At 35.0% G+C, this 25,372-nt stretch overlaps 2 protein-coding genes across 8 annotated transcripts; both read left to right on the top strand.

The window, feature by feature from the left end:
- Positions 1 to 8,036: 8,036 nt before the first annotated feature.
- LOC108969429 lies at positions 8,037 to 9,129 on the top strand. Its single transcript, XM_018934131.1, has 3 exons — positions 8,037 to 8,508; positions 8,623 to 8,763; positions 8,835 to 9,129. The coding sequence occupies exons 1-3, from the start codon at positions 8,405 to 8,407 to the stop codon at positions 9,022 to 9,024; spliced, it is 435 nt and encodes a 144-aa protein (XP_018789676.1). The 5' UTR covers positions 8,037 to 8,404; the 3' UTR covers positions 9,025 to 9,129.
- Positions 9,130 to 10,227: 1,098 nt separating this feature from the next.
- Positions 10,228 to 25,290, top strand: LOC108969461 (beta-2 adrenergic receptor). 7 transcript variants are annotated; one of them, XM_018934198.1, is made up of 7 exons: positions 10,228 to 10,361; positions 11,359 to 11,502; positions 19,409 to 19,550; positions 19,619 to 21,105; positions 21,186 to 21,329; positions 22,799 to 23,057; positions 23,591 to 25,290. In XM_018934198.1, exons 5-7 carry the CDS (start codon positions 21,197 to 21,199, stop codon positions 24,165 to 24,167), a joined length of 969 nt encoding a protein of 322 aa, XP_018789743.1. In that variant the 5' UTR covers positions 10,228 to 10,361; positions 11,359 to 11,502; positions 19,409 to 19,550; positions 19,619 to 21,105; positions 21,186 to 21,196; the 3' UTR covers positions 24,168 to 25,290. The 7 variants fall into 7 exon arrangements, with proteins under 7 accessions (XP_018789743.1, XP_018789742.1, XP_018789744.1 ...); XM_018934197.1 differs by adding an exon at positions 11,184 to 11,227 and having other exon boundaries at positions 19,409 to 21,105; XM_018934199.1 differs by having other exon boundaries at positions 11,359 to 11,484; positions 19,409 to 21,105.
- Positions 25,291 to 25,372: the final 82 nt, after the last annotated feature.

Genomic DNA, 25,372 nt, shown 5'->3' with positions numbered 1-25,372 from the left:
AATCGCGTAAGCGGTGACTACGCCAATTAAGAAGAAGAAGTATGGTATTGGTGTGCTGGGGTCCTTCGTTTGTTTGAACTTCTGTGAATCATTGCGTTTGTACGTAAGGAACTTTTGTGCATTAAATCCACTTTGAGACTTACTAGCATATCTAAATAAAATAGACGGTAGTTTAGCTGACTATATATTTTCCCACATGCTAAATTAATCATACATACATATATATAACAACATACATATATTGTACATATAAAATGTATCAATACAGTGTTWCCGTAAGGTGATGCATTTAGATGAAATGCTTCCTTTCTTTTTACGCCGAACACGTTTTTGACCAAATGAGGTAACAAGTTGACTTCTATGCAATAGTTAAACAACAAAACTGGAATCAATTACAGAGGCTACCGTTAGCAATGTTGTCGTACTACAAACAAGGCCAAATAAAACTACTGTACGAGAACAACTACTATAGAAGGATGAATTTTTATTATAAAACAGGAATCAGTTAAACTTCAGTATAAGGTCACTGGGCCCTSGGCCGAACATTGTACTGTGAACAAAAAATAGTAAGACTTTTTAATTGAAATTTCGCCATCCCCTCGAAATATTTTTTTTCTGGATTGGTATAACTGTCAGAGAGTTCCATTAAATTTTGTGCGCGGAATTACTGGTACAAATTATTCAAAGAGGGTCGACAACGCGTGGACAATGAACCACGTCCAGGATGGTCATCAACATCAACTGATGATCAACACGTCAATAAAATAAAGGAAATGTTGTTTGAAAATCGGCGATTAACATTTAGAGATCTTACTAGCGTCGATCAAAAGGCTTTGAAATATCAAATAAAATCACGATTAATGCCAAAATCACTCAATTTTTTTCGTGAAACCGCGTCGCATTAACGTCTGTGAAGCAATGCGTTCCGACTACCAGTATGTCATGAAACGTATTATTACAGGCGATGAGTCTTGGATCAATGCTTACGACGCGGAAAAAGACGACCAATCGGCCGWATATCGTGGAAAAGGTGAGCCGAAGCCGAAAAAAACACATCAAAGTAGGTCAAAAATCAAGGTTATGTTAGTTGCACTCCGAATTCCTTCCGACCGGCCAAACTGTCAACAAAGAATACTATTTGAGTCTTATGCGTCGTTTACGCGAATCTATTCGTAGAAAAAATGCCGGACTTATGAGCTGATAACTCTTGGTTTTTGCACCAYGAAAATGCACCGACGCATACACCAACGGTTTTTCGTGAGTAAATAGACTCAATCAACCAATASCAAGAAATTCTTATGTTGGAGTAGAGTGCCAGCCAGCCATTACCCACTTCAATTTTTTGCTGCTGCATTCAACCCACAAAGAATGAAATACCTATGTGCAAACATACATACGTACGTATCAACTTAACATTCCGAGTTTGAAACAACTTTTAAGGAGACGTTAATACTACGAATAAGCAAAATTAAAGGTTACATTACCTGTTGAACACACCTCTCAGATATTCATAAGTACAAAATTACATTTCAAACTACACTTTACATAACTCGTCGGAACTCGATCTCTCTCAATTTTTTGAACGTGCTACCTAAGATTACCATTTTGTATGCCCACATGTGCCGTTATTCTATTTAAAGTTCACCGTATATGCTCTTTCATAAGCATCGCCTTTGTCCATTTATTTAGTGCTTTTATTCATTTGGAGTGTTACAAATTTGGTTGGTGCTTGTGAACTCTTAAGCAGCTGATAYAGGTATGTATGTACATGTATGTACAAACATATGTATGTATGTATGTTCACAAGCGTGCATCGAATGATGAATCGAATTTCGCTCTTGCATTGTGATATTGTTTTCCCTCTTATAATACTCGTATTACTGTAGTTAGCTGCTTGTCGCTGGTTTTAACAAAGATTAATATTAACGAGCTTTTGATTGAGCCGATGAAACTTAAAACTATTACTGTGTTGTTGTACTTCTACATAACACACTGAATCTTCCTAATGAAGCACGCCCACATTGGAAAATTGAACTGAAAAAGAAATAGTCGATCTACAGTTGACCCGCTGAGACACGCTGATATCACTAACCCACTAACGCATTTCTTCCATTCAACATTGCATTCATAGGTGTTTAAGGCAATTAATTAAAATGGTAGACGCAATACAAAATAATATATGTATATGCTGAAATTGCTGMTGAAGTGGCTGATGTAAACATTGCCATGCCGATTAGACCGATGACCCATATGTAAACATACATTAATGTGTATACAGAGAAATGATACTAGTCAGACACCAGTCACAACTAGCAGTTCCTATCTTAAGTCGAATCACACTTCCAAATTTTTTTGGAACACTGAAAAATACCAGTTGATGGTATTGAAAAAAGCAATCGGCTGAGTAGTTGGGTATGTGGTTCAAAGCAGTTGGCAAACAGTATATTACTAGTTGACTTGGCTGCATGATGCTTGCGCATACTCTTATACTCGTATATATTTACAAATCACTGGTCAACATCGACACCTACATACATAGTGSATATAAGTTATAGCAGACAACTCTGCCGCACAGTGACTACGAGCACGCGCGGACATTTTGAGCCAGGTAAATGAGTGTCATATTCAATAATAAAGTATTAGCACTTATAAATATTTAGAATATTATTTTGCCAGATTTAACATATGAACATATACATATACTTTACATTTTACAAAATTTTGTTGTAATATAAAATATTCACTTCAAAATTAAACTGACACACTGTAATTGGTTTATAAATGATTTTTGTTGACACAATAAGCTTCATCTTCGCCACTTAATGTGATGGAGGTAATAAAAACACTGATAAAAGTCAACTGAACGGTAGTTGGAAGACGCTGGCAAGGGCACATAATGAAAAATGAATACTTTAAAACCCAGTGAATTTAAAAAAAATTAATACAGTCAATAAATTTCATTGAAATCAAGTGCAGATCGCTGGCCGAAAAATCTTGCGGACTGTTATTTCCTTCAATACAAGTGATGTATCTTACTAAGCGTCAAGTGTTAGAGTTCAGTCCGGAACAAATCAATTCCAAAGGATGTATATAACTGTTTATATAGATGCTAAAATCAATTTATAGATCAAGAAACTCAGACGGTGAGCATTTGAGTTTTTGTTTAAAAATATATATACATTGGCATAGTAAACAGATGTATATGCTTCACACATACCTTAGCTTTAAGTATGAATAAGTATGCAAACAAAAATTAAAAAGATTTTATAAACAAAAATAAGTGTATAAAAGCTTGCTCTCGAACCTTTAGTGTCAAGCAATCCATCGAAACCAGAAAACTGTAATATTATCAAGCCAGCGGGGCATGCATAACTAAACCAATGAAAAGTAAATGAGCTTACCCAAACCGCCAAAACACTTAGCATCGAAGAACCGTGCCAAACTTAAAGCATGGCGGATCAAACTCAAATCCATACGGTAACACCCAGCAGCTGCAATTGCTGCTGTCTCAGAACAAAGGGCTTGGGTTTGGCGACAGTATCAAATGTCTGCTAATAGCCGGATCCTTTTATTTGTGCTCCCATTTGTAGGCCGTATGAATACGAGCGCTAAGGTAAAAARCGGAGTGAACTGAAAACAACGATTCAGAAATACTATATTTTTTGTAACACTTGAATATACATACATATGTGTGTGCTTTTGTTATGGGACTGGTGTCCGCATCGACAGATGGGTGTGTTTGCAGCCATTAATGTGTACATACTTAGGCATGCACATGTMACAATTTAAGCAGATAGTTGTAATAAATTATATAAAAGTACATATGTAAATATGTCGACTTTTTTAATTATTAAGTAGATATGGAACTACTTCAGTAAAGCTGAAAGGTTCGTAAAATTTTTAAGAAATTCACAAACCATTTTGTTGGCGAAATTCAATGTATTATATCTGCATTCAAGGCGATATACATACCTTGCAGATTTCCAAAATGTTGATATTATTTTGTTATTTCGTGGTATATTTTACAGAGATTACGAGCTTCAAYTTCATAAATATATATAATATATGYATATGTACATATATGGTTTCTAAATGATCAGCAGCCTTCTGAGTCGATTTAGCCAAGTCCGTTCGTATATTCTCAAACTAGTCGTTCTGCTTTTGCGGTCTGATTTCTTTGCACACGATCTTTCTCTTTTAGGAAACTGCTCGTTTGTTGGAAAGGATCGTTTGCATTTCGGATCAAAATGATGTATGGACAACTTTTTATTTGACAAGCTATCTACAATCTAAATTCGGCACAGATTACTGCTTGTTTAGATCGGACTACCATAACTCCTTGAAGTTTTTTCTTGTTTTGTTTTTGTTTATTCAACTCAAACTATCTATTCAAGATTAAGTTTATTTTTCAATTGTACTATGTGCTAACAAAAATTTGGTCGATTCAAATCCAGTCAGCCTTGAAACTTGCTTGTAGGAAGTTTTTGTATTCAAGAACTGGCCAAACTTGATGCCAGCTATTATGCAATAATGCAAAAATGAATAGAACGCATTGAAATTTATTTTAAATTGATCATAAACCAAGTAAGGAAGGKCTAAGTTTCGGTACAAYCGACTCTTGCAACCTGCAAGAWATAAAGYCGGATTAATACCATCAGATACAAAAGGTTTATTACTTATGAGACGTCTAGGGAAAGTGTGTTAACTTATTACCGATATTATTTATTCTAAGYTCAAATATGCAACGTTGTTAGAAACACACTCTCTCTGTATTTTATTAAGATAGCTCACATATTGGTCGGTATATGCGGTACAAARTCACACGGAAGTTCGAAAATTATATTAGGTACATGGGGCTAATGTARGTATTGTAACGATTCACACAGACATGCTACTACAATGAAAGGATTCTCACCAAATTTCTATTATATAATTTACCCATTGACCAATATATTCGSTAAAAAGTGAACTATCATAAGGTCATAAGGTGACATACTTCAAAAGCACTATTCGTGCAMAGTTTTATCTCGTTGTATTAATTGCTTCTTGATTTGTACACAGGAAAGTGACAAAAACCAATGAAATTTAAAATTGTGGGAAGTAGGCTTTAGCCCGATTTCGCTTTTTTCACATTGTAGCATAGAAATATCAAAGGATGGTACCCATTATCAAATTTTAATCACGACTCCTTTAAAGTTTCTCATACCATCTCGGAGGTTATATGTAATATTATAACCGTACGGCCGTCGTTGTTATCATCAGATTTCATCCATTTTTATACTGTCAGTAGAAGTTCTTATAATTTTTGYCTGAGGTAAATTTTTTTGTTGTAGCTTTATGTAGTAGTTTAGAAGACAGTACAGTGACTATTAGAGGGCTGAGCTGCGCCGACTTTTCACAATTTTTACCCCACAAACGCTCTATACAACTTAGATAGTGAATGTGAAATGGATATGGGTGTGCGAGGGAAAATAAAATGGTTATTTACTAGTGTGATCAAATTGAAAGGTGAATTTTGTCCATTTCATTTCCTTCAAATAATTCCGAATTTTTCAGTCATCGTAGTACTTGGAAAAATCCTCACAGCCTTCCTCGATTCAGCTTTTATATCCTMAATTGAGTYAAAACGGTGTCCTCGGAGAGGTTATGTGAATTTGCTSTATAGCCAGAAGTTACACGATCAAGCGAATGCGATGGTTGAGGCATGATATTAGTTAAAAATGTGRCGAAATTATCACGAATAACCAATGCAGTATGAGATGGTGAATTAACGCAGTTCTTTGTTAAATTAATTCAGACATAGTCAAAGAATTCACTTTTAGAATGAATATTTTGACGTGAAGTTTAGCATAGATGTCATTAATAGTACTACCAACTTCCAAAAAAAGRATTACCGATTCGAAAAACATGTGAAGTATAAATAAAAAATTCACCTTTCAATTTGATCACAGTAGTACTTTATTCGAATATTGAATACTTACGTTGCATTAATATATATGTACATATATATAATGGTATTTAACCATTAATATAAGCACTTCCTAAAACACGTACATACTATATATCATTTTAGTATAGATATATGTACATATATCACGATTATCGTGTTCATACAGTGATAACAGCCCTCTCCTCCTGCAATCAATGACAAACGAACAGAATAGGTAAGTATGCATGCATGTATGCATGAAAAAATTCGACTTTGTTCAAGTTTAACGAGATTTGTTAAAAATAGAGGACTTTAACTGTAGATTGCTACGCGTGAAAAGCTTTAATAAATAAATCAAACAAACTCCGCCCAAATTACTCAAAAATTTATTTATCATTTTTTACTGGTGAAAAACCGCTATTTCAATAGATTTGGTTTCTAATGAAATAAATTAATTGTCGCTAGTCACGTTTTGTTGAGCGGAAAGTAGCAATAACAAGTAAGGTGCTCAATGTTCGGATGTAATTGATTGAGACAAATTTTGAATATTACATATGGTATTTCGATATGTTTGTCCAAGCTATGCTAGCAATGCTAGCTCAATAAACATTAGTGRGAAACTTATTAAAAAAAAATCACATAAATACATAAACATATTTGTAAGTATGTATGTATGTATATGCTATGCATTCACGGTATGTGTACGTATAGGTGAAGTTGTTTAAGTATAGAAAAGTCAACTTCCTTTTTCAACGTGATGATATTGGCGTTACACCGGAAGTATTTAAACGTATAAGCAAATATACATACATACATATATGTATGTATATTTTTGTATTAGGTAATGCATTATCAAATCGATGCATTAGTCAGCTGTCGAACGATGATAAATTTATGCATATTCRGCCAGAATTAAATGCTCTGCATACTGACAAAAGAATTATTATAAAACAATTAAGCAGAACAATTATTACGTAAGCCATATATATGTATATATAAAGTGACTGATTCCTTTTGGCACTCTTAGCAACTGACTACTTTGCAACATCTAGAAATAAAACCAGTACAAAATATGTCAATACTTTTATTAAGTTTTTTTTTTATTGTTTAATATTATAAGAAGGAAGAGTGAAATTCGGCTGAAAAACTTATATTATTTTTAAATTGGAATTCGCTACACCGCCCCAGAGTTTAATAACATACGGCCAGGTCGGCCTAAGTATTACCTTATAAATTAGCAACCTGTTCTTCAGACTAAGGAGAGATCTTAGCCTAAGGAGCCAGTGTAGGTGCGCCAATATATGCATATGATTCAATATTTTAAACAAGTAAGGAAGAGCTATGTTCAGGTATGACTGAACATTTCGTACTCTTGCAACTTGAAAGGGTTAAAGTCAGGGAAGTATCTTCAAGCACATAAGAGTCGTTAGTTATATGGAGTCTAGGGCGAGTTTTAACCCGATTTTATTCATTCTAAGCACAAATGTGCACCGAACACTCTATCTTAATTATATTAAGATAACTCATATATTGGTCTATGAATGCGATATAAAGTCATCCGAAAGTTCGAAAATCTTTTTTTTAACCCATTTGTAGCACACAGACATACTACTAAAAGGAAAGGACAGAGATAATGCCTTCAATTATATGTCTCACACATTGACCGATATTTTCTGTAAAATGTCAACTATAAGTACTAGGGTCCAAATATTCGGCTCCTAGGTGAGAGAACAGTTTTATTGGTCAATTTTTAGTCATATGGGGAAATATTCTAAGGGCATTATTCGTGCAAAGTTTTATCCCCTTATATAAATTGCTTCTTGTTTTGTACATTCGAAAGAAAAGAATCGGTTGGAATATAAATTATGTTATATTGGGAGTAGGCGCAGCTGTAATAAAAACGTCTGATGAATTTTACATACCAAATTTTTTCAAATCGGTCGAGCGGGTCTCAAGATATGGTTTTCACCTTAAAGTGGGCGGCATCATTAGCATACGTATTCCTCTTTTCATGTAAAACTACCGCATGCCTTTTTAAAGTTACTTTCTCAAATATCCGTATCTGCTTGGCGTTCCGAATTGTTTTTCATTCCCGACTGCTCAGCGAATCCCGTCACTTTAGAAACCTTAAAAATTCACTCAAATTATTTGAAAAACATTTTTAAATTTAAATTTTCGTTTCCTCTCCTCTTTTTTGTGCATCCATTTCTTTTTACCATATTTTGTTAAATTTTTATTTTGGACTCTTCTGGATATTTAAACAAACATACATAATAAATTCAGGACTTGGTCCCGAACGAAAATTATTACGGAATATATCCTAGTCATTCTTTAATCTGCAATCAGTCCAACAGGAATTTGCATACGGATCATAATCTTTGCTGATATATTGGACAAAGGAGCAAATACTGTGAGAAGATACAGTGAAAAGTCACGAGGAACTATACATACATAAATACGTCAAAATAGTTGAGTATGTCACGGTTTTTTACGTTATGGAAAAGCTCGGAAGATGGCGTAAATCGAAAATCGGATAAAGTTTCAAAATTTCTACTCGACGTCAATGAAACTTTTAAAATGTAAGTTTGTTGTTATATTATGTATATTGAGCTAATATATTTTAGTATGCAATTATTTCTTTGATATGAAGAATGGGAARAATTAAATGTTTCTGATTCCTTTATTACCTAAAGCTTCCTGAACAGCTGCAGTTGGTTTGTTTATGCTGTTGCCGCCTTTCTCATCAGTTGTTGCATTTACTATTATGTATATGATTGCAAGCGGCGCTTAGAGTTGCGACGCAGACGTCAAGAGATTCAACGCGCTAATGAAAGGTGAATTACCGTACAATATACTATAGCAGAAATTACGAAGGTTATAAAMTTATTATCACTTGCTAATTTAGAGTACCACAGAGAAGGCGACCGGGCGCTATCTACAGAGATCATGAGATATTTCGAAATGTTATGCGCACCGTTAGACAATATATTGGTCACACAGAGGACAAGACCCAATTGAAGCCTTATRTGCTTCGTCGCACGAGGAGTGGTGCGATATATGGACGATTTTCTACTCGCGAAGGTGTGGGCACATAGAATAGATCTTTAGTGATTACACTCCTTTTGTGCTGATGATTTTCGATAAAACTATTTATACCATATATCAAGCTGTCTAATAAAATCAAAATGTACAACAAAGCATTTCTGCCAGTTTCCATTTGAACAAAATGCTCATATTCAATGTTGATTTAACGTTGAATTCCTGTAATCGAGGTGTTGGGTGGAAAAGTATCAGCTGAGTTGTGGATTATATAAATGCAAAATTTGAGAAGATTGAGCAATATAAATCACGACGAAAGAAATAAATTTTTCATATTATATTGTTGATGGAAATACTAATGGTACGCGGTTAAATTCTGTGTGAAACTCGGTAAATCAGCGACAGAAATTGCTTTAGAAACGGGGTGTTTCGCTGGCAACAGGCCTTTTTGGAGGGCCGAGAAGAGGTTGCTGATGAACATCATGCTGGGAGACCTGCCACTTCGACAAAATCCGACAATGGGACTCGTGTGCGCAAAGTTCCGTCAGGCCGTCGAGTAAAAATTCATTTAATTGCCCRGATGTCATGTTTAGTACGTAGAAATCCTCAAGAGACTCAAGCGAAGGATCAATGGGGTCCGACAAGACATCGCAGTCGATTGRAACTTGCACCACGACAACGCGCTGTCTCACAMCCCCTTTCTTTTGAACAGCTACCTAACCAAGGACAACATCCCAAAAATAGGTTAATTATGCAGAGTACGAATCACATCTTAATCGGACTTCTAATTTTTTATATTATGTATAGTATCGGTAATTTTGGAGGAGCCGCTGCACAATATGGAGTAMACTTTTTTGTACACATGTATGGAGTTTCATTCTAGCCACTTTTTAAGGACGTGCACAAGTCCTGCAAGCACACTGTTGAGCAAGCGTACACRGAATACCGTGAAAAATAAACAAAACCATGTGCCTTTCTCACCCCTAGAAGCCAGTGACAAGCTTTGCTTCCAGTGCCAGTTAGCTTTCATGAGTACTCTTTGCAGTATGGCGCATGCGCATGTTTACAATTTCGACACATTCGCAAGGGAGCGAGGCCGCGCAAAGCTTTTACGACAATAACATCAACGGAGCATTTGACCTGCACTACGGGCGATGGGTATTTGTATGCCAACAACAATTTCGTTGGAGTTCTCATATACGTATGTATGTACATTATTGCATATATGCATACATACATACACATTGGATGGCTGGCTCTGCATGTTAGCTGACTGCTATTATGGCTTTTCAGGGTTCTGCAAATACTCAGTTGATGTTTAGGCCCAAAGCGGTTAAGTCGGGCGCGAAAAAGGATACACGCAAAGCGGAGAATGTGCGCGGTTGTGGCAATGGTTGGTGGAGAAAAATTAAATGTAGCCAAAAAAGTAAATGAGCTCTATGTAGACAGCCTTCACTGCTGCAGCCGACAACGCTGCTGTTGCTGCGGTCGCTTTTAAGTGAAAAGTGCCAAAAATATCAAAATCGATAGTTTAAATGAGTTTGTAAGCGGCGGCGATCGATTGCAAAGAAGGACAAAATATAAATTAAGWAGTGATAATTATTTGTCTCAAATAACTATACAATTTTTAATGAGAAACTTACATTAACATATGTATATCCTATGTATAGATATACACAGACATATATGTATGTACATATATAGCTTTCCATATATATGTATATATATATGAAAAATATATAGTATGTATTTAAAAACTGGTGCGCAGGTAACAAACTAAATATGGCGAACAAAGCTCCAGTTGGAAAGACTAGCGCCTAGACCATYAGCTCACAGCGTGGGTGGCGACGCTTCATGGCCAAGATGCCAACCTGCCCAGGTTAAAATTGGCGTGTAAATGACAGCTCTTGGAATAATTAATTAATTTTTTGTAATAATAGGTTTTATTGAAAAAAATAATTATAAGTGACAGAAGATTTCGCTTAAAAAAGAACCACAGTGCACTAAAGCAAAAATAGAAGCGTGTTAAAGAAACGAGTGAGAGAAATTTAAAATAGAGCAGTAACAAATGAAGTTGTATTAGAGGATTTGGTTTTAAATTTATTTTTACATTCGTAAAAATGCACATGTGCAATAAAATCTTTTTCAATTAGCATAAGGAAATACAAAGATAAATAATCATATTTTGGTCTTTTAAATGTGTTTTTTGATTCAGGCAAATATCTGAATTGAAATCTGTCTGCCGCAGACACATAAGTTGTATGAAGAAAATCAGCATTGACGACAGACGCTCACTATTGTATTCGTTCGCTGCTTAATAATGACCGCTTTTCCTCAACTTTATATAATTTTACTCACAAATTTTATAAAATTGTGTGTTTTAATTACAGTGCAACAAGCAAAAAGTGTGCTACGACATTTTTAAAAAACAATTCATATATTGTAAGCGAAAATATCCTTATAGCCAAGGGCACTAACTTATTCCGCTCTAAAGAATTGGCTATTGCACTCAAATGGTAAATGTATGTGTTGAAGTAAGTAATGCAGTTAGTATTAACTTATTATTTTTCATGTTAAAAGTAAAACCGATAAAGTGTAGATAATAAATACACTGTTATGTGTACATCGGTGTTTTATTATTATTTCGCCCTCCCAGTAGAAAATGTCAATCCATTAAATAACATAAAAATTCAATCAGCTACCGTCTGTTTACCCTTCCATTAACTACTCCTTTTTAAGTGTGGATATCCTACCAGATGCCTCGTACTATACTAAATAATAATATATGTATATAAATCAAACTTCATGAATGTTTTTAGTTTAAGGTTTTCATATATTTTTTAGTACTATATACTTTCTTGTTACCTTTTAATTACCAATTTATAAGCAACGTCTAGTCTCGTACCAGTCACCAATATCTGCATATTAAATACATGTATATATGCTTTGTTATTTAAATACGTTATGCATATAAGGAATATAGGAATAAGGATGTAATTTCACTCGAGCCCCTTCCACTTCCTTTATTGATTAAACAAAAAGGACGACGAAGAGAGCGAATGGCGAGTTAACTAAATTTTCCCACAAAATCCTGTACATAAATATATATTTGTACCTATTTTTATATACATAAAGCAGTTAATAAGGCATGGTGTAATAATACAAGGTAATCTTAGAATTTACAGAATACGTAAACTAGTTTCCTATGAATATACAAAGCAATGACAGTTCACTTGTTTTCCAACAATTATTATGAAAGAGAGCCACTTGGTACTACAGATGTCCACATGATATAACTGTTAAATAGTTCGCTCACAACAGTGACAAATTGTCATACGTAAAACTCATGTTTGAGAATCCACAAAATATCAACTAAAATAACATATTTATGTGGACCAAATAGAGTGTACTAAACCTTTTCTTTTTTTTTTTGCTAAACGTTTTTTCTGAAAAATATAAAGCAATGTCGCTGTTGTAAGTTTAATGTCTCATTATTGCTGATAAGCAGCCTCATTAAATTTAATTACCTTTTCAACAAAGGGGAAAAACAAACTTCACGCTGGTACAACTAATAATATGTAATAAATTCCATTCGGATATCTCAAAAACTGACGAACAAACTTTCATGATTTCTAAAAAACTTCGCCATAAAAATTGCTGAGTGGAAACCGAAACTTTGGTTACTCAGGCAAAATCCGTTGAACACTTCATAGATAACCGTATACCTATCTCGATCAAGTTTAAACAACTGTTATTGTTCAAACAAATTTTAGGTAGTTTTATATACTATAATTCATGGAACTGTCAAATTTGCAGGATTTGCATTTCAACTTTTCCATACAAATATATTCTATTACGTACTACGCTTTGACAATTTATTTAATCTTTCCTAATTTGACCACTCTAATTTTCATTGGTGGTGTCTTCTTACGTGGCGGGTCCCAAACCCAGCACACAACCCTATGCAGGGGATATTTCGCCTTCTCACTATAGCTCGCCTTCTAACGAATGTTCTTAGGCTACCCAGAGGATACTCGGTCAAAGACCGGAAGTCGTGAGCTGCTTGAGTCATATGTGAAAGAATCGTTTCTGGCCACCTCAAGTGAATGGCGATCAGAGAACTTTCCTCACTTGTGTGAACTTCTACACATGACTCTTCTGCGAAAGATTTATGATCCTTTGCGCATTGGCCACGGTGAATATCACATTCGATGGAACTATGAGCAGTATGAGATATACGACCGCATTGACATAACGACGAAAACGCTGGAATTTCCGCCGGGGGAATCAGAGGAAGAGGAAGTCCTCCACTCCGTTGGAAGGACCAGGTGGAGAAAGACCTGGATTCGCTTTKAGTCTCCAATTGGCGAAACGTAGCGAAACGTAGCGAAACGAAGAAACGACTGGTGCGCTGTTGTTAACTCGTCTATAATCGCTTAAGCAGTGTCTACGCCAATAAAGAAGAAAAAAAATTTGACCACGCATTAAATCACTGAATTTGTTATGAGAAAAAAATTTGGGGTAGATGTTTCACCGTATTATTCACATTCATTGGGATATCTGGGTTTTTGCGACATAATTGTTTCTGGGTAGTCCATGCGAACTACTTTTGAAACGAAAGAGAGATTTTCATTGAATAAAGTAGAACATTTTGTAGACTGTAATTGTGGATACGTATACGTAAAAATTAAAATCCTCACCACAATGTTTCGCATGAGAGTAGGAATCACGTAGTGTTTGCAAGCTTAAAAAAGACGCAGAACCCTAATCGTGACTGGAAAACTAAATTTTTATTACTAACAATCCGATTGTTATCAAAATATTAGAGCACATTAACAAATAAGGTCGTAATCAGACAGTCACCAGGATTTGAACTTGTCATCCTGATCATTTATACATACACATGTATATATAACCCTATATCTATCTCCATTCATTTTAGATGATACTTATAACCGTTAGGTTACTTTGCAGCAACAGGTTGCAAGAGTTTAAAAAAGGACACCCATCTAGTAATTCGACCTCTCAATTCCATTATGGCTTAACAATACAAATTGGCAATGGGAAAGATAATAAGTGCAAACCTCCATTCTTCAAATACACGCCTCAACTATTCATAAATAATTAGTTCCTGCTTTATTAATCAAACATATGTATTTGTTTATACATACAATTATGTACAACATATTCGGAGCGTCAAACAGCTAATTACCAAACACCTCTGCGTGCTCTGTTGCGCTGTCAAACCATTAGCCTTTCGAGCAAAAGGATGCGGCTTAGGGTTACGCGGTTACGCTTTTTATGGAAACGCGCGGCTGTTATGAATTGTGTGTAAATAAATTCAAGTGTTTCCCCTGTGCAACATAAAACATTTTGTGCGCACTTGAGTGCAATCCGCTGACAACCTGTAAAAAGCTAGGCTCAGTCCCAATATGTACGCACATATGTATGTATAGTATATGGAATGCGCCTCGGCTTCTAATCCTGTCTCGCTTCACATCGCCATTTGTTGTACATTTCAAACGTTAGTTCACAAAGTCATTGCATATTCATATCTTGTTCTTATTATATTATGTATATCTTCTTATTACTTTTTTTGGTTAACGTACCTAATCTTATATTCAATTACGTGGGTTTTCATCTCTYATTAGAACATTTATTTTAAATAACGTATTGACTCTTTTAAAGGCCTCAAGTTCGGCAGGCTGGAAACGCGATTAAGTGATTTATTAACGCCAATTGGCCGTATCTCATGTCCWTCATTATCGGCTGAAGTGATCATTGTACAAGTCAATGTAGTTAGACAACATCGTATTAAGGCATTAAGGCTGTCCTTATCATTAATTGAGCGATTTTTGCATGTATAAATAAGTGCATAGTATTAGTAGCTAAAGAAAACGTAATTGACACCACCATCCACCACGACTAGTTTCTTGCTATAATGAACCTTCGTTCAACTCTTGTATTGACAAATTTGTATATTGTGCAGATTAAAYTTTATTAAGATAACTCACATAGTAGCCGATATTGGTAAGTGTTATAAAGTCAGCCGGAAGTTTGAAAATCTTTATAATAGGTGTATGGAGGCTAAAAGAAGTTTTGACTCGACTCAACCCATTTTTGACTTACAAACATAATACTATCAGGAAAACGTTTCCTCCGCATTTCAATAACACAGTATAACAGCTAATCTGGGGGGTGAGAAATTCCAAGTCAGGGTGATGGTACTAGGTCGGTATAGTAAAACCCTCAAAGGTGTCAGGTTTTTTTTTATGACCTTTTAAATTTTTTCCTTATGTTCCATGGTTTTCCATCTTAACAAATTAATTTTTTCCAATCATTCGTACTAAATGGTCCACATATACGAAAGCTGATTAAAAGTGACGCRTTCAACAATATTTTGATTGATATATATTGAATGCATGGCAGGCAATCAAAGAAATAATAGGAGGCTTGTTCGGAAAGCATCGTTCTAACAACTACGATGTTTCTGTTGCAAGGATGTTAAGAGCATTCTCGGAAATTTTTTTTTTGTTGGTTTTTGCCAAAATGGCACAACTAAGCGAAAAACATCAAGATAAGGAAAAAAGGGGTCATAAGGTCATAAAAAAAAGTGACACATACGAACGCCAAACCCTTTGAGGGTTTTACTATACTGACCTAGTACCATCACCCTGACTTGGAATTTCTCACCCCCCAGACAATAATCTCAAAAATGTTCCACAGTGTAATATATCTAAAATAGTGAAATATATTTTCGGCAAAAAGCCAGTCATAAGCATAATTTTTAGTCCTGAAATTGCACACATTCGAAGCACTATTTGTCGAAAGTTTTATGACGATATATTCTTTAATGCCTGATTTGTATACTGGAAAGTGAAAAAATCAAGTGGAATTTAAAAGTATGCCTTTGATCTGATAAARACCTTTTTTAATCTGTATTCTTGTTTTGGGACATAACCTGAAACTACAGGGGCGTCTGTAAAAATCAAATTGGAAATAGCGGATACCCTTATGCTCATATTTACATATATTAATGTCACTCATACGCCCCTGTGTCTCTATTTTCTCATACATACATATGTTCATTCGTGCGAGCGTATGTATGCGAGATTTTTGTTTGCAAGGGTGCCTTGCTTCTATTGCTCCGTCGCTTTGTATTTATGTTTTCACACCATGCATTTTTACTGTAGAAGCTATGCACGTGCAATTACATACTCATACATACACGTCTATAATCTTTCACATATCAGTGAACACCACAAAATCAATAGCTGCAAACAAACAATGACCAGAAATACATAATACGCTTTAGTTACATCGCCTTTGAAAAAATTGTAATTTGCTGTGAGAACATACATGTGTGCTTACAAATATAAAATCTTGTCAAAACACTGCCTTTTTCTGATTTGTTTTAATGAAAATGTTTAGAAATTATTGAGGTGTAGGTAAAAATATAAGTGCAGAACGATAATGATAGACCAATTATTGCAGGGAATCGAAGAGAATTAGATTTTGTATCCGACGGGATAAAATTGGCGCGTTTGTCTTTTTTCCTTTTCGCTGCCTGGCACCAATTGGAGATTCCAAGCGGAGCCACGTCTTTGTCCACCTGGTCTTTCCAACGGAATAGAGGCCCTCCTCCTCCTTTTCCCGTAGGGTACTGCGTCGATTACTATTAGAGCTAGAGCCGCTGTCTCCTAATTCACTGAACTATGTCAATGTCGTCGTAGAACTCGTAGAGCTCATCATTCCATCGAATACGATATTCGTCGTTGCCAATACTTATTACTTATAGAATTTTATCTTTACTCATCGAGAGAGAACTTTACTTCTCAACTGCCTACTCAATCCGAAGTGGTATCTATTGGCAAGAGTTATTCTGCGTTAGATTTTGAGGCTGCCATTGTTGTTGGTGTGTAATGCTGGTTGTAAGGTATACGAAATTTTCCACGACTACGACGAAGTTATGACTGTCCACAGTGTCGTGGGAGCCAAGTCGCGGGTGCGAGTACTGTTTGTTTGATAACCGGAGATACATATTTCGTTTGGCTCTCATTCACTACGACCTCTTTGCTTGTCCAACCAGGAGAAAGCAAGTCTAATGGCACGGTATTATTGATGTCAACGACGTCATACGTCAACGACGATGTAAGCCAACCGTTGTACACTATTATAGAAGATTGTACGTTTTTTAATTAGATATACAGCTCGAACTATTTTCTCCAGGAGTAGATTGAAGAAGTCACACGATAGGGAGTCGCCTTGTCCGAAACCTCATTTGGAATCGAATGGCTCGAAGAGGTCGTTCCCGATCCTGCCGAAGCTTTTTTTTTATTGCTATTGTATAATATTATTGCTATGCTCTTAACTATGGGACAGCACAAAGTACAATGACTTCAAAGTATGCGCCAACATATGAAAGCTTCCAAACTAACTTTTACTTATATTTTCCTATCATACTCCTAACATAACAATCGTCTTGGAATTCATGCAATTATAAGTGAACCTCGCGCTCATATTTACTGATTAATTACTTCTATAAAGACTCAAATATTTGCATACATGGGCTTGCATGCCTGAATATGTAGCGAACACTCAATTTATCAAAGGTGAAGACTAGCGAGTTGACGACCGTATATTTCAAGCTCCGTCACCGTTTGCTACCTGCTACCGCACCTTGGCGCCACAAAACTAATTAATTATTACAAAAGATTTGCATTGTTACCCAACATCACGTGACGATTTCAATATAACGGTGATTCAAATTCTAGTTGAAGAAAGGGCGATAGCAAGGCGCCAACGGATTGTTTTTGTTTACAGTTCATTGGCGCAATGATGCCCACTTGGCTATGCAAAACGTGTAAATGTGTACTTGTTCAATTAATGTCTGCTAGAAATGACGTAGGATATTGTGTAGATGGCTTGTGTTGTACTGCGTGCCCCTTGAAGGATTATTACTAGGTGTTTAGCCAAGGTTGTTTTTATATGTCGTGATACCAGTTCAAGCTAACTCGGCACGGCTGAAGATTTCATTAATATAGAGTAATGAAACACGGAGCAGAACCTGGTCCCGCTGTAACTCTCTCCTCGCATTGAGTATATTTTATAATTGATGCTATTTGGGTATTACCAATGTGATAAGTAAAAAAGAAAAACTAATCATCTTTTAAAAATATTCTCAATTAAGGTCTATATATTTTTGCATGTGTTTGAACCAATTGTCGAAGCCCTTTTGACACGCAAATTGAAGTATGGCCAACTCCTGCGTTCTGAACGCATCAACCGCCTCCTCGGGTGTCGAAAACGTCGACCTCACTGTTTATTTTTTTCGTACGGGTGTGAAAAGAAGGTAATCAGTACCATGTCAGGACTTTTCATCAAATCGATGTTTTAAGAGCTCAAAATGCAATTTTTCAGTCGATGCCTGAGAGCTCGCATAGTCGTGACGACGAGCGATCCGTCTTAGGCGATTGTTTTTCCTAAATTTTTGAAAGACAACTGGCAAACAAGTAGTTGTACCATACAGAATTTACCGTTTCCATTGTTCTAGTGGTATAGTTGCGACATAACCAGTTTTTTCCAAAAACAACTAACCATTTGCTTTGAACTGCTTCGTATGTGATCAACTTTTCTTGGCTTCGACACATCTGGAAAAATTCATACAGCCGCCTGTTGTTCATTTCCGGGCTTACACTCATACTCGTCAATCCACTATTCATCATTACAATATCATATGTGTATTTCGATCGTATCGTATTATTTTAACATTTCTCTTCACCGATCGCCACGAGACTGTTTTGGGCGGCCGACAAGGTGTGCAGAATCCAGCAAGAAAAAACAATAAAATCAAATGTTCATGCAATATTAAATTCATACTAGTCCCACTTATACCTACACACATACTTCATGAAATTCATCTTGGAGTGATCTACGACCTCGATTGGGCTTTATAAACACTGGTCCTTGATAGAATTTCAATTGAAAATTTTAATGAAATTGAAGTTTATCGATCCATAATTGCTGAGATAACTCAAGTCGAAAGATGTAAAGATAATTGCGCAAAATATACGCGCTTTAACTCCATTGTTTTAGCCGATATGAATATTTTAAGTTACTGTCAAGAACGCAAATAGTGCTCGTATGTCAAAATACGATAAAGTTGTGAGTTACCAGATTGCAATACCAGGGTTGCCAAACACCGCAGTATAAAAGGCAACCCGTACCATGTATTCGACGTAAATATTTTTCTTGATCTTCTAATTATCTATGATGGTAAAACTTTTTGACTACCCGCGGCGATTTCCATTTGGTTCGACTTGAAAAGCAATTATATAAGTAATACAAATTAGTATGTTAGTCTTATTACTTTAATAAACATACACTTAAAAAATGTAGACACACTGATTCATAACTTCTTTATTGTCTCATTACACACAGGTATCTCAAAGGAAGCAATCACCATCATTAAACGGAGACTGGTTACGACAAGATCAATTCCTTGAACGGTATAGATAAACTGGAGCAGCCATACCGTTGATATTTATGCTTGTTCAAAGTGAACATTCAAGACACGAAGATTGTATGTGATTGAAATTGTCTAAAAATATTTAAAGCAATATAAGGAACTACACTTTGTATATACTGCAGATCAGTCGTACTCAAGAGGCATTACCACTAAAAGATGCATCCGTACAAGTATCAAGTATAATCATATATTCAAATAAATACCAAAAATAACAAAAACAACAACAGGCAGAAATATTTAGGTGCTGTGCTCTATTTATTATACAAATATGTAACTAACATAACCGTTAAAAAAGTAGCTTATTATAAACTGTTTGCTCATTAGAAGCAACAAATCAAACTCTTCCATAATTAAAGCGCGTAAATTTAAGATATTTTATTAACCCGACACACAGACAATTCGCGGTGCCAGCAATAGAAGTACGTAGTAGGTCGAATTATTACCAAAAACCATTTTAGATTTTAATTCTCTTTCGCGATATTTACACTGTAAGTCAAGCATTCACATTAGGATGCGTTTGTAATTGAAATGAATGTTTTTCGTAACAACTGCAAGTCTATTAATCTAATCTAGAATAATTTAATTAGAAATCTCTTGAAACAAATAGTAGAAAACAAAAACAATAAAGTGAACATTTAAAATAAATAAAAATTAAATCAAACAACATTTATTAGCGAAAACAAAATATAGAGTTATGTATTTGCTAAAAGAAGTAAAGAACTTTGTATAAATTATATGAAACTAATGCCCTTAATCAAAGTGTTGTGAATTTCGAATAAAAACGGATATTTAATGTAACCAAAGTAAAATTACAACGCAAATAACTCATGCATTTCTAATTGCATATGTTTTAAGTATTTTAATAGTTTGAGGAACACAGTAAAAGTCATGCAATTTAAATAAACGAATATAATCAATCAGCTTAAACCGAACATTATCGAGCTTCAGAAGAACAACGCGGTACCGCACAACCGCGCTGAGCCTAAATTAAAAAAAAAAAACTCTGTATTAGAAGCATATTTTAACAAAAACAATTAGACAAACAACATATAAGTAATATAAAAACGCATACACTCACTTAAAGCGAAGCACGTCGAAATTAAAAATTCCACTCATATTTATAATCAATCTTAACCCCATGCCACGGGAAGAAGCGCCTTCACACAACCGACTTCACCAGGTATCTTTATTTTAGCCAATAATGCTGCATACCGATAATGCTTGTGCTTTAACGAGTAGTTATTCGAGAGCATATGTGAGTAGTTAAGCAGGTTAAGATATAATTTGCCGAGTGCAGCCGTATTTGGCTGTTTGGCTGTTTGGCTGTTTGGCTGTTGGCCAAATAGGCTTCATTTTAACAAGGCACTTGCCCTTCGAAAGTTAAGGGAGCATTCACACACACCCACATACATACAACGACCTTCGCGTGCACCGAAGCTTCGTGTCGTCTACGCTTTGTTGAACTATTCGCTGTAAAAAGTGTTGAGACAACTAGTGGAAAGGCAGGGGTGCAAACTGCGAGTACAAGGTGAAGACTAACATACAACCGCAACGGAAAGCGGACAGTTGTTTTGAAATACGAAATGAAAACGTCATGAGTGTATATAAGGTTAGCAGATGTTTTGAAACATCACACAATCCATTAGTACTTTAAATGGGAAAACTTTGAACACTTGCTATCTCACACAGGCAATTCGAAAATGCAGGAAATGAGTTACCTGCAAGATAATTCCAAATTGGAGGCACTTACGAAAGCTGTACTCATCTCCATTCTCGGCGTCGCCATCGTCATATCGAATCTGCTAATTATAGCCACTTATGCCAACTTTAAAGGTGGGTTCTTGTTAATTATTGTTAATCACCAACGGTATTCTGTATTTGACAAACTCAATAAATTACTTTTGCAATTGAAATTTGTAAAAACTATCTGTATAAAATATATATGTATGTATGCACTATACTACATGAAATTGTAACAGGATGCTACGTAAATGAATTTGGAAGAAGGTACGGCGTCGCGCCGATGCATGGACAATAGTAAAAATGTTTAGTTGTAGTTTAGAAAAGTAATTATTKACTTGAGTTTTTATTTTGATGCGCGACACAAAATAATGCTTTCACAGAGAAATTAAAAGRCTATATTTTTACTACTCATTGGAAAATTTGTTTGTATATCTATATGTATATAGAAAACATCCTTCATTTTCGCGATCACAGAGTGGTGTTGTAAGCTATGTATAAAATATCCAATTGAAACAAAACTGCCAAGAAGTAAAACATCCTTCATTTTCGCGATCACAGAGTGGTGTTGTAAGCTATGTATAAAATATCCAATTGAAACAAAACTGCCAAGAAGTAATGTCTCCCGTCTGGCGCTCATCAGCGATACAAGAATCCGCTTTGCGCATGGCTACTGATAGTAGTTTGTAGTATTACACATTACACAAGAGTTTTCGTTTTATTTTTGTCAGTTTTGGAGTCTGCAGATGTACCGAATTCCTTTATTGATCTATGGTATACCGAAAATGTCAAACAGGTCCGACTAGATGTTAAGTGACACGATTTTATCCTTTATCTCATTGTGATAATTAAGTTTTCAAAGAAAAATTCTATTGGACGATATAAAACATTCGAATGTACTATTTGTACACTAGCAAAAAAGATTATATATGAGGTCGTTATGGATTTATGTTTAGTAAAAGTGTTGTTATTGCTTGAGCCGCTTGCTGTAAGAAAGTATACGAATACATCCCCATATGTTAGAACCGAGATGCGGTCAAAAATTGTCTTTACTAACCTATAAAATCCTTGAAACTGATTGACACACAAGGCCCTAAGAACCTATTGTAAATCATTTGCACATTTAATAGAACAAAAATTCTAGCAAAAAAAAAAAAAAATATTCTTTATAGATCTTCAGAAAGAAGGACTTAAGCCGTTATGCTTTGACGAAACACATAGTTTTTGCTCTCTTAAAACAATAATGCTCAAATAGAATTTATATTTTGGTTGTTAATGGTTTTGGTACTTATATTCACATTGATTTCCAGCGAAGATGATTCCGAACATTCTAAATTTAAAAAACAAACAACAAATTATTCAATTTCCGATAATTATCTACAAATCTAGTTATTTCAAAACAATTTTTACACACCATTGGTTGGTTCATGGCGCTTCTTTATTTATTTACTGTTTTCAATACTTATATTTTTCTAATGTGTGTGTAGTAAACAAAAAATAAATTCGTTCAAGCTTGAATTACTAATTCCATCTCCTCTGTGTTGGATATTATATGTCCTTAGGTCCGACAGAGGTCATCAACTACTATCTGCTGTCGTTGGCTGTTGCGGATCTACTTTGCGGTTTATTGGTTGTGCCCTTCTCTGTGTATCCTGCATTGACTGGAGAATGGATGTATGGCGATATTGTATGTCGCTTCACCGGCTACTTGGAGGTGACACTATGGGCCGTGTCTGTATATACATTCATGTGGATCTCTGTGGACCGATATTTGGCCGTGCGGAAGCCTCTTCGCTATGAGACTGTGCAGACAAAAACCAGGTAAATATAATTATATAAATATACTCGTACCTATATAGTACATATGTACAAACAATCCTTAAGAGGTTACATCCGTTTTTGAATAATTTTTTTTCTCATATTTAAAAAGGAATACTTTTTTTTTTTTAGATATTTTAATGTAGCAAACATACACTTATAACAAAGAAATTCTAAAATTTTTGGAAAAGTAATTTTTTTTTTTAGATAGTATATCCAAGTCTTTAATAATCTTACCAACCGACTTCAAAAACACAGTTTCGAAAAAATGTGTTTAAAGACGGCACATTTAGCCTAGCTAGCCTCAAGGCCAAAATTTCTCAAGGCTGTACTCGTATCTCCGAAACTATTACTCGGATCAACTTGAAAATTTAGGACAATATTCTAGAGATGTTGTAGAATTTAATAAGAAAATTAAAAAAAAAAAACATTATTTTTGAAGCCCGTAAACTAATGTAATCCCTTAACTTACGCTAGAAATCTGAAAATTGTGATTAATTTCACCCATATATGTACTTATTAACATATTCTTGCAGATGCCAATGCTGGATGGTGTTTACATGGATTTCGGCCGCGTTACTATGCTGTCCACCGATTCTAGGCTACACGAAGCCCATCACGAACAATGTGACACATATTTGCATGCTTGACTGGGGCAATATGGCGGCGTACAGTGCAACTCTGGCAATTTTAGTTTTAGGTCCTAGCGTTATATCCATAGTACATAATTATGGTTACATTTTTGTAATGATGCGAAAACTTAAATCGGGCGAACCTATACATGATAAAGAATATGCAACCGCATTAGCTGAAAATTTATCGAATCCTAGTCATATGATGTCATTCGTATTAGTGTTTGCATTCTGGATGTCGTGGTTGCCATGGATGGTGCTGCGCTTCTACGAAGTGGTGACCGGTGATGTTATCCAAAGTACTCTTATTAATTTTCTGGTCGTTTGGATTGGCGTGCTGAATTCATTTTGGAAAATCATCATTATGACCAGTATGTCGCCGCAATTTCGGATCGCACTTAGAGTATTTTGTTTAACAATTTGTTGTAAGACTAAGGGCCGTTTGCAAGCGGAACTAATCGGATTGGACCCAGATGACTAGAGTCGTTAGATTTTCCACAGTATGAACGGTTAAATTAATTTTCACAATTGGCTTACCTTTCCACAATTTTCCTAACAATTTCAATTTCAATTTACAATTCGAAATCACGCTTTTGAAAAATCATGATGAAGCACGTCTTTATCAATCAGTAACAATCAAATTAAATGAACCATACATGCATATACAACTTAGTAGGGCAATATACATACATACATACGTAATTGCATGCCTGACCTATGCATATGTATAATGGATGTAATTCAAATGTGAATTTTTTTTTAAATATTCAATTCTGTGAAAAACTTTGGGCATAAAGCGGTGGCAATGATATTGATAATTACAACTTACTTATTTGTCGGTGCGTTTTAATATATGTACATAAACGCAAACGTGCATTTGCATGTCCGTATCAACATTTGTTGCTCTGATTGTACAAAAGTTGGTACGTACATATGGAAACTTTTGAAAATCACCTACATTTTCCTGCATTAGTTAAACAAATTATAATTTTCCTTTGTGTTTTTTTTTCATAAGAGTACATTACATCGTAAGTAGTACCTACTATTAGTAGTACCTACTATTTAAGTTAGTTAAAAAGTCGTTGCGCATTTCGAAAGGTGAATGCATCATAGTATACTTGCATATTTATTGTATGAACATAAGGATATATGTATGTATGTAGTATATACTTATGGATGAATGTATGCTCATTTCAGAGCCAAACGTATGTACATACAACGTGCAACGTAAATATACCGTTTGTTATACATAAATAATTTGTTAAAAAATATATTACATAAGGCATTTCACATGATTACATACTTAGGTTTTTGTAATTGTTGATTTTTTGCATGAAATCGAGAAGCACATTGTTATAGGTTTCTATTTATATCCACGGTTGTAAAATTGATTAGTAATCCCTGAGTGGAGTGGAATGAATATTTTTTTATAAAAGCAAGAATGGCGATATCCTACTAGATATCAGATTTCAGTTTATATGTACATACATACATACATACATATGTATTTACTATATTACATATGTATTTACTTTATTTACTTAATTCAGAGCTCTCAACCAATAATGCAATTGGCTACCTTTGGTTCAAAATAACATTCTGAAGATTACCGTACTTTAGGAAGAGGTGAAAGAGGACACACTAACTTTAACTACACCCCTAGCATTCTTATCTTTAATTAGCATG

Source organism: Bactrocera latifrons, unplaced genomic scaffold (assembly GCF_001853355.1).
Source record: "Bactrocera latifrons isolate USDA-ARS-PBARC rearing strain unplaced genomic scaffold, ASM185335v1 scaffold_252, whole genome shotgun sequence".
In the NCBI taxonomy this organism is placed as follows: Eukaryota; Metazoa; Arthropoda; class Insecta; order Diptera; family Tephritidae; genus Bactrocera; species Bactrocera latifrons.
The sequence above is the reverse complement of the archived record's forward strand: the minus strand, read 5'-3'. Positions and strand labels throughout refer to the sequence as shown.

Coding starts and splice junctions, on each gene's coding strand:
- LOC108969461 (XM_018934199.1), top strand. CDS start 21,197: ATGCAGGAAATGAGTTACCTGCAAGATAATTCCAAATTGGAGGCACTT. Junction 21,330..22,798: donor CACTTATGCCAACTTTAAAG/GTGGGTTCTTGT, acceptor ATATGTCCTTAG/GTCCGACAGAGGTCATCAAC. Junction 23,058..23,590: donor ACTGTGCAGACAAAAACCAG/GTAAATATAATT, acceptor ATATTCTTGCAG/ATGCCAATGCTGGATGGTGT.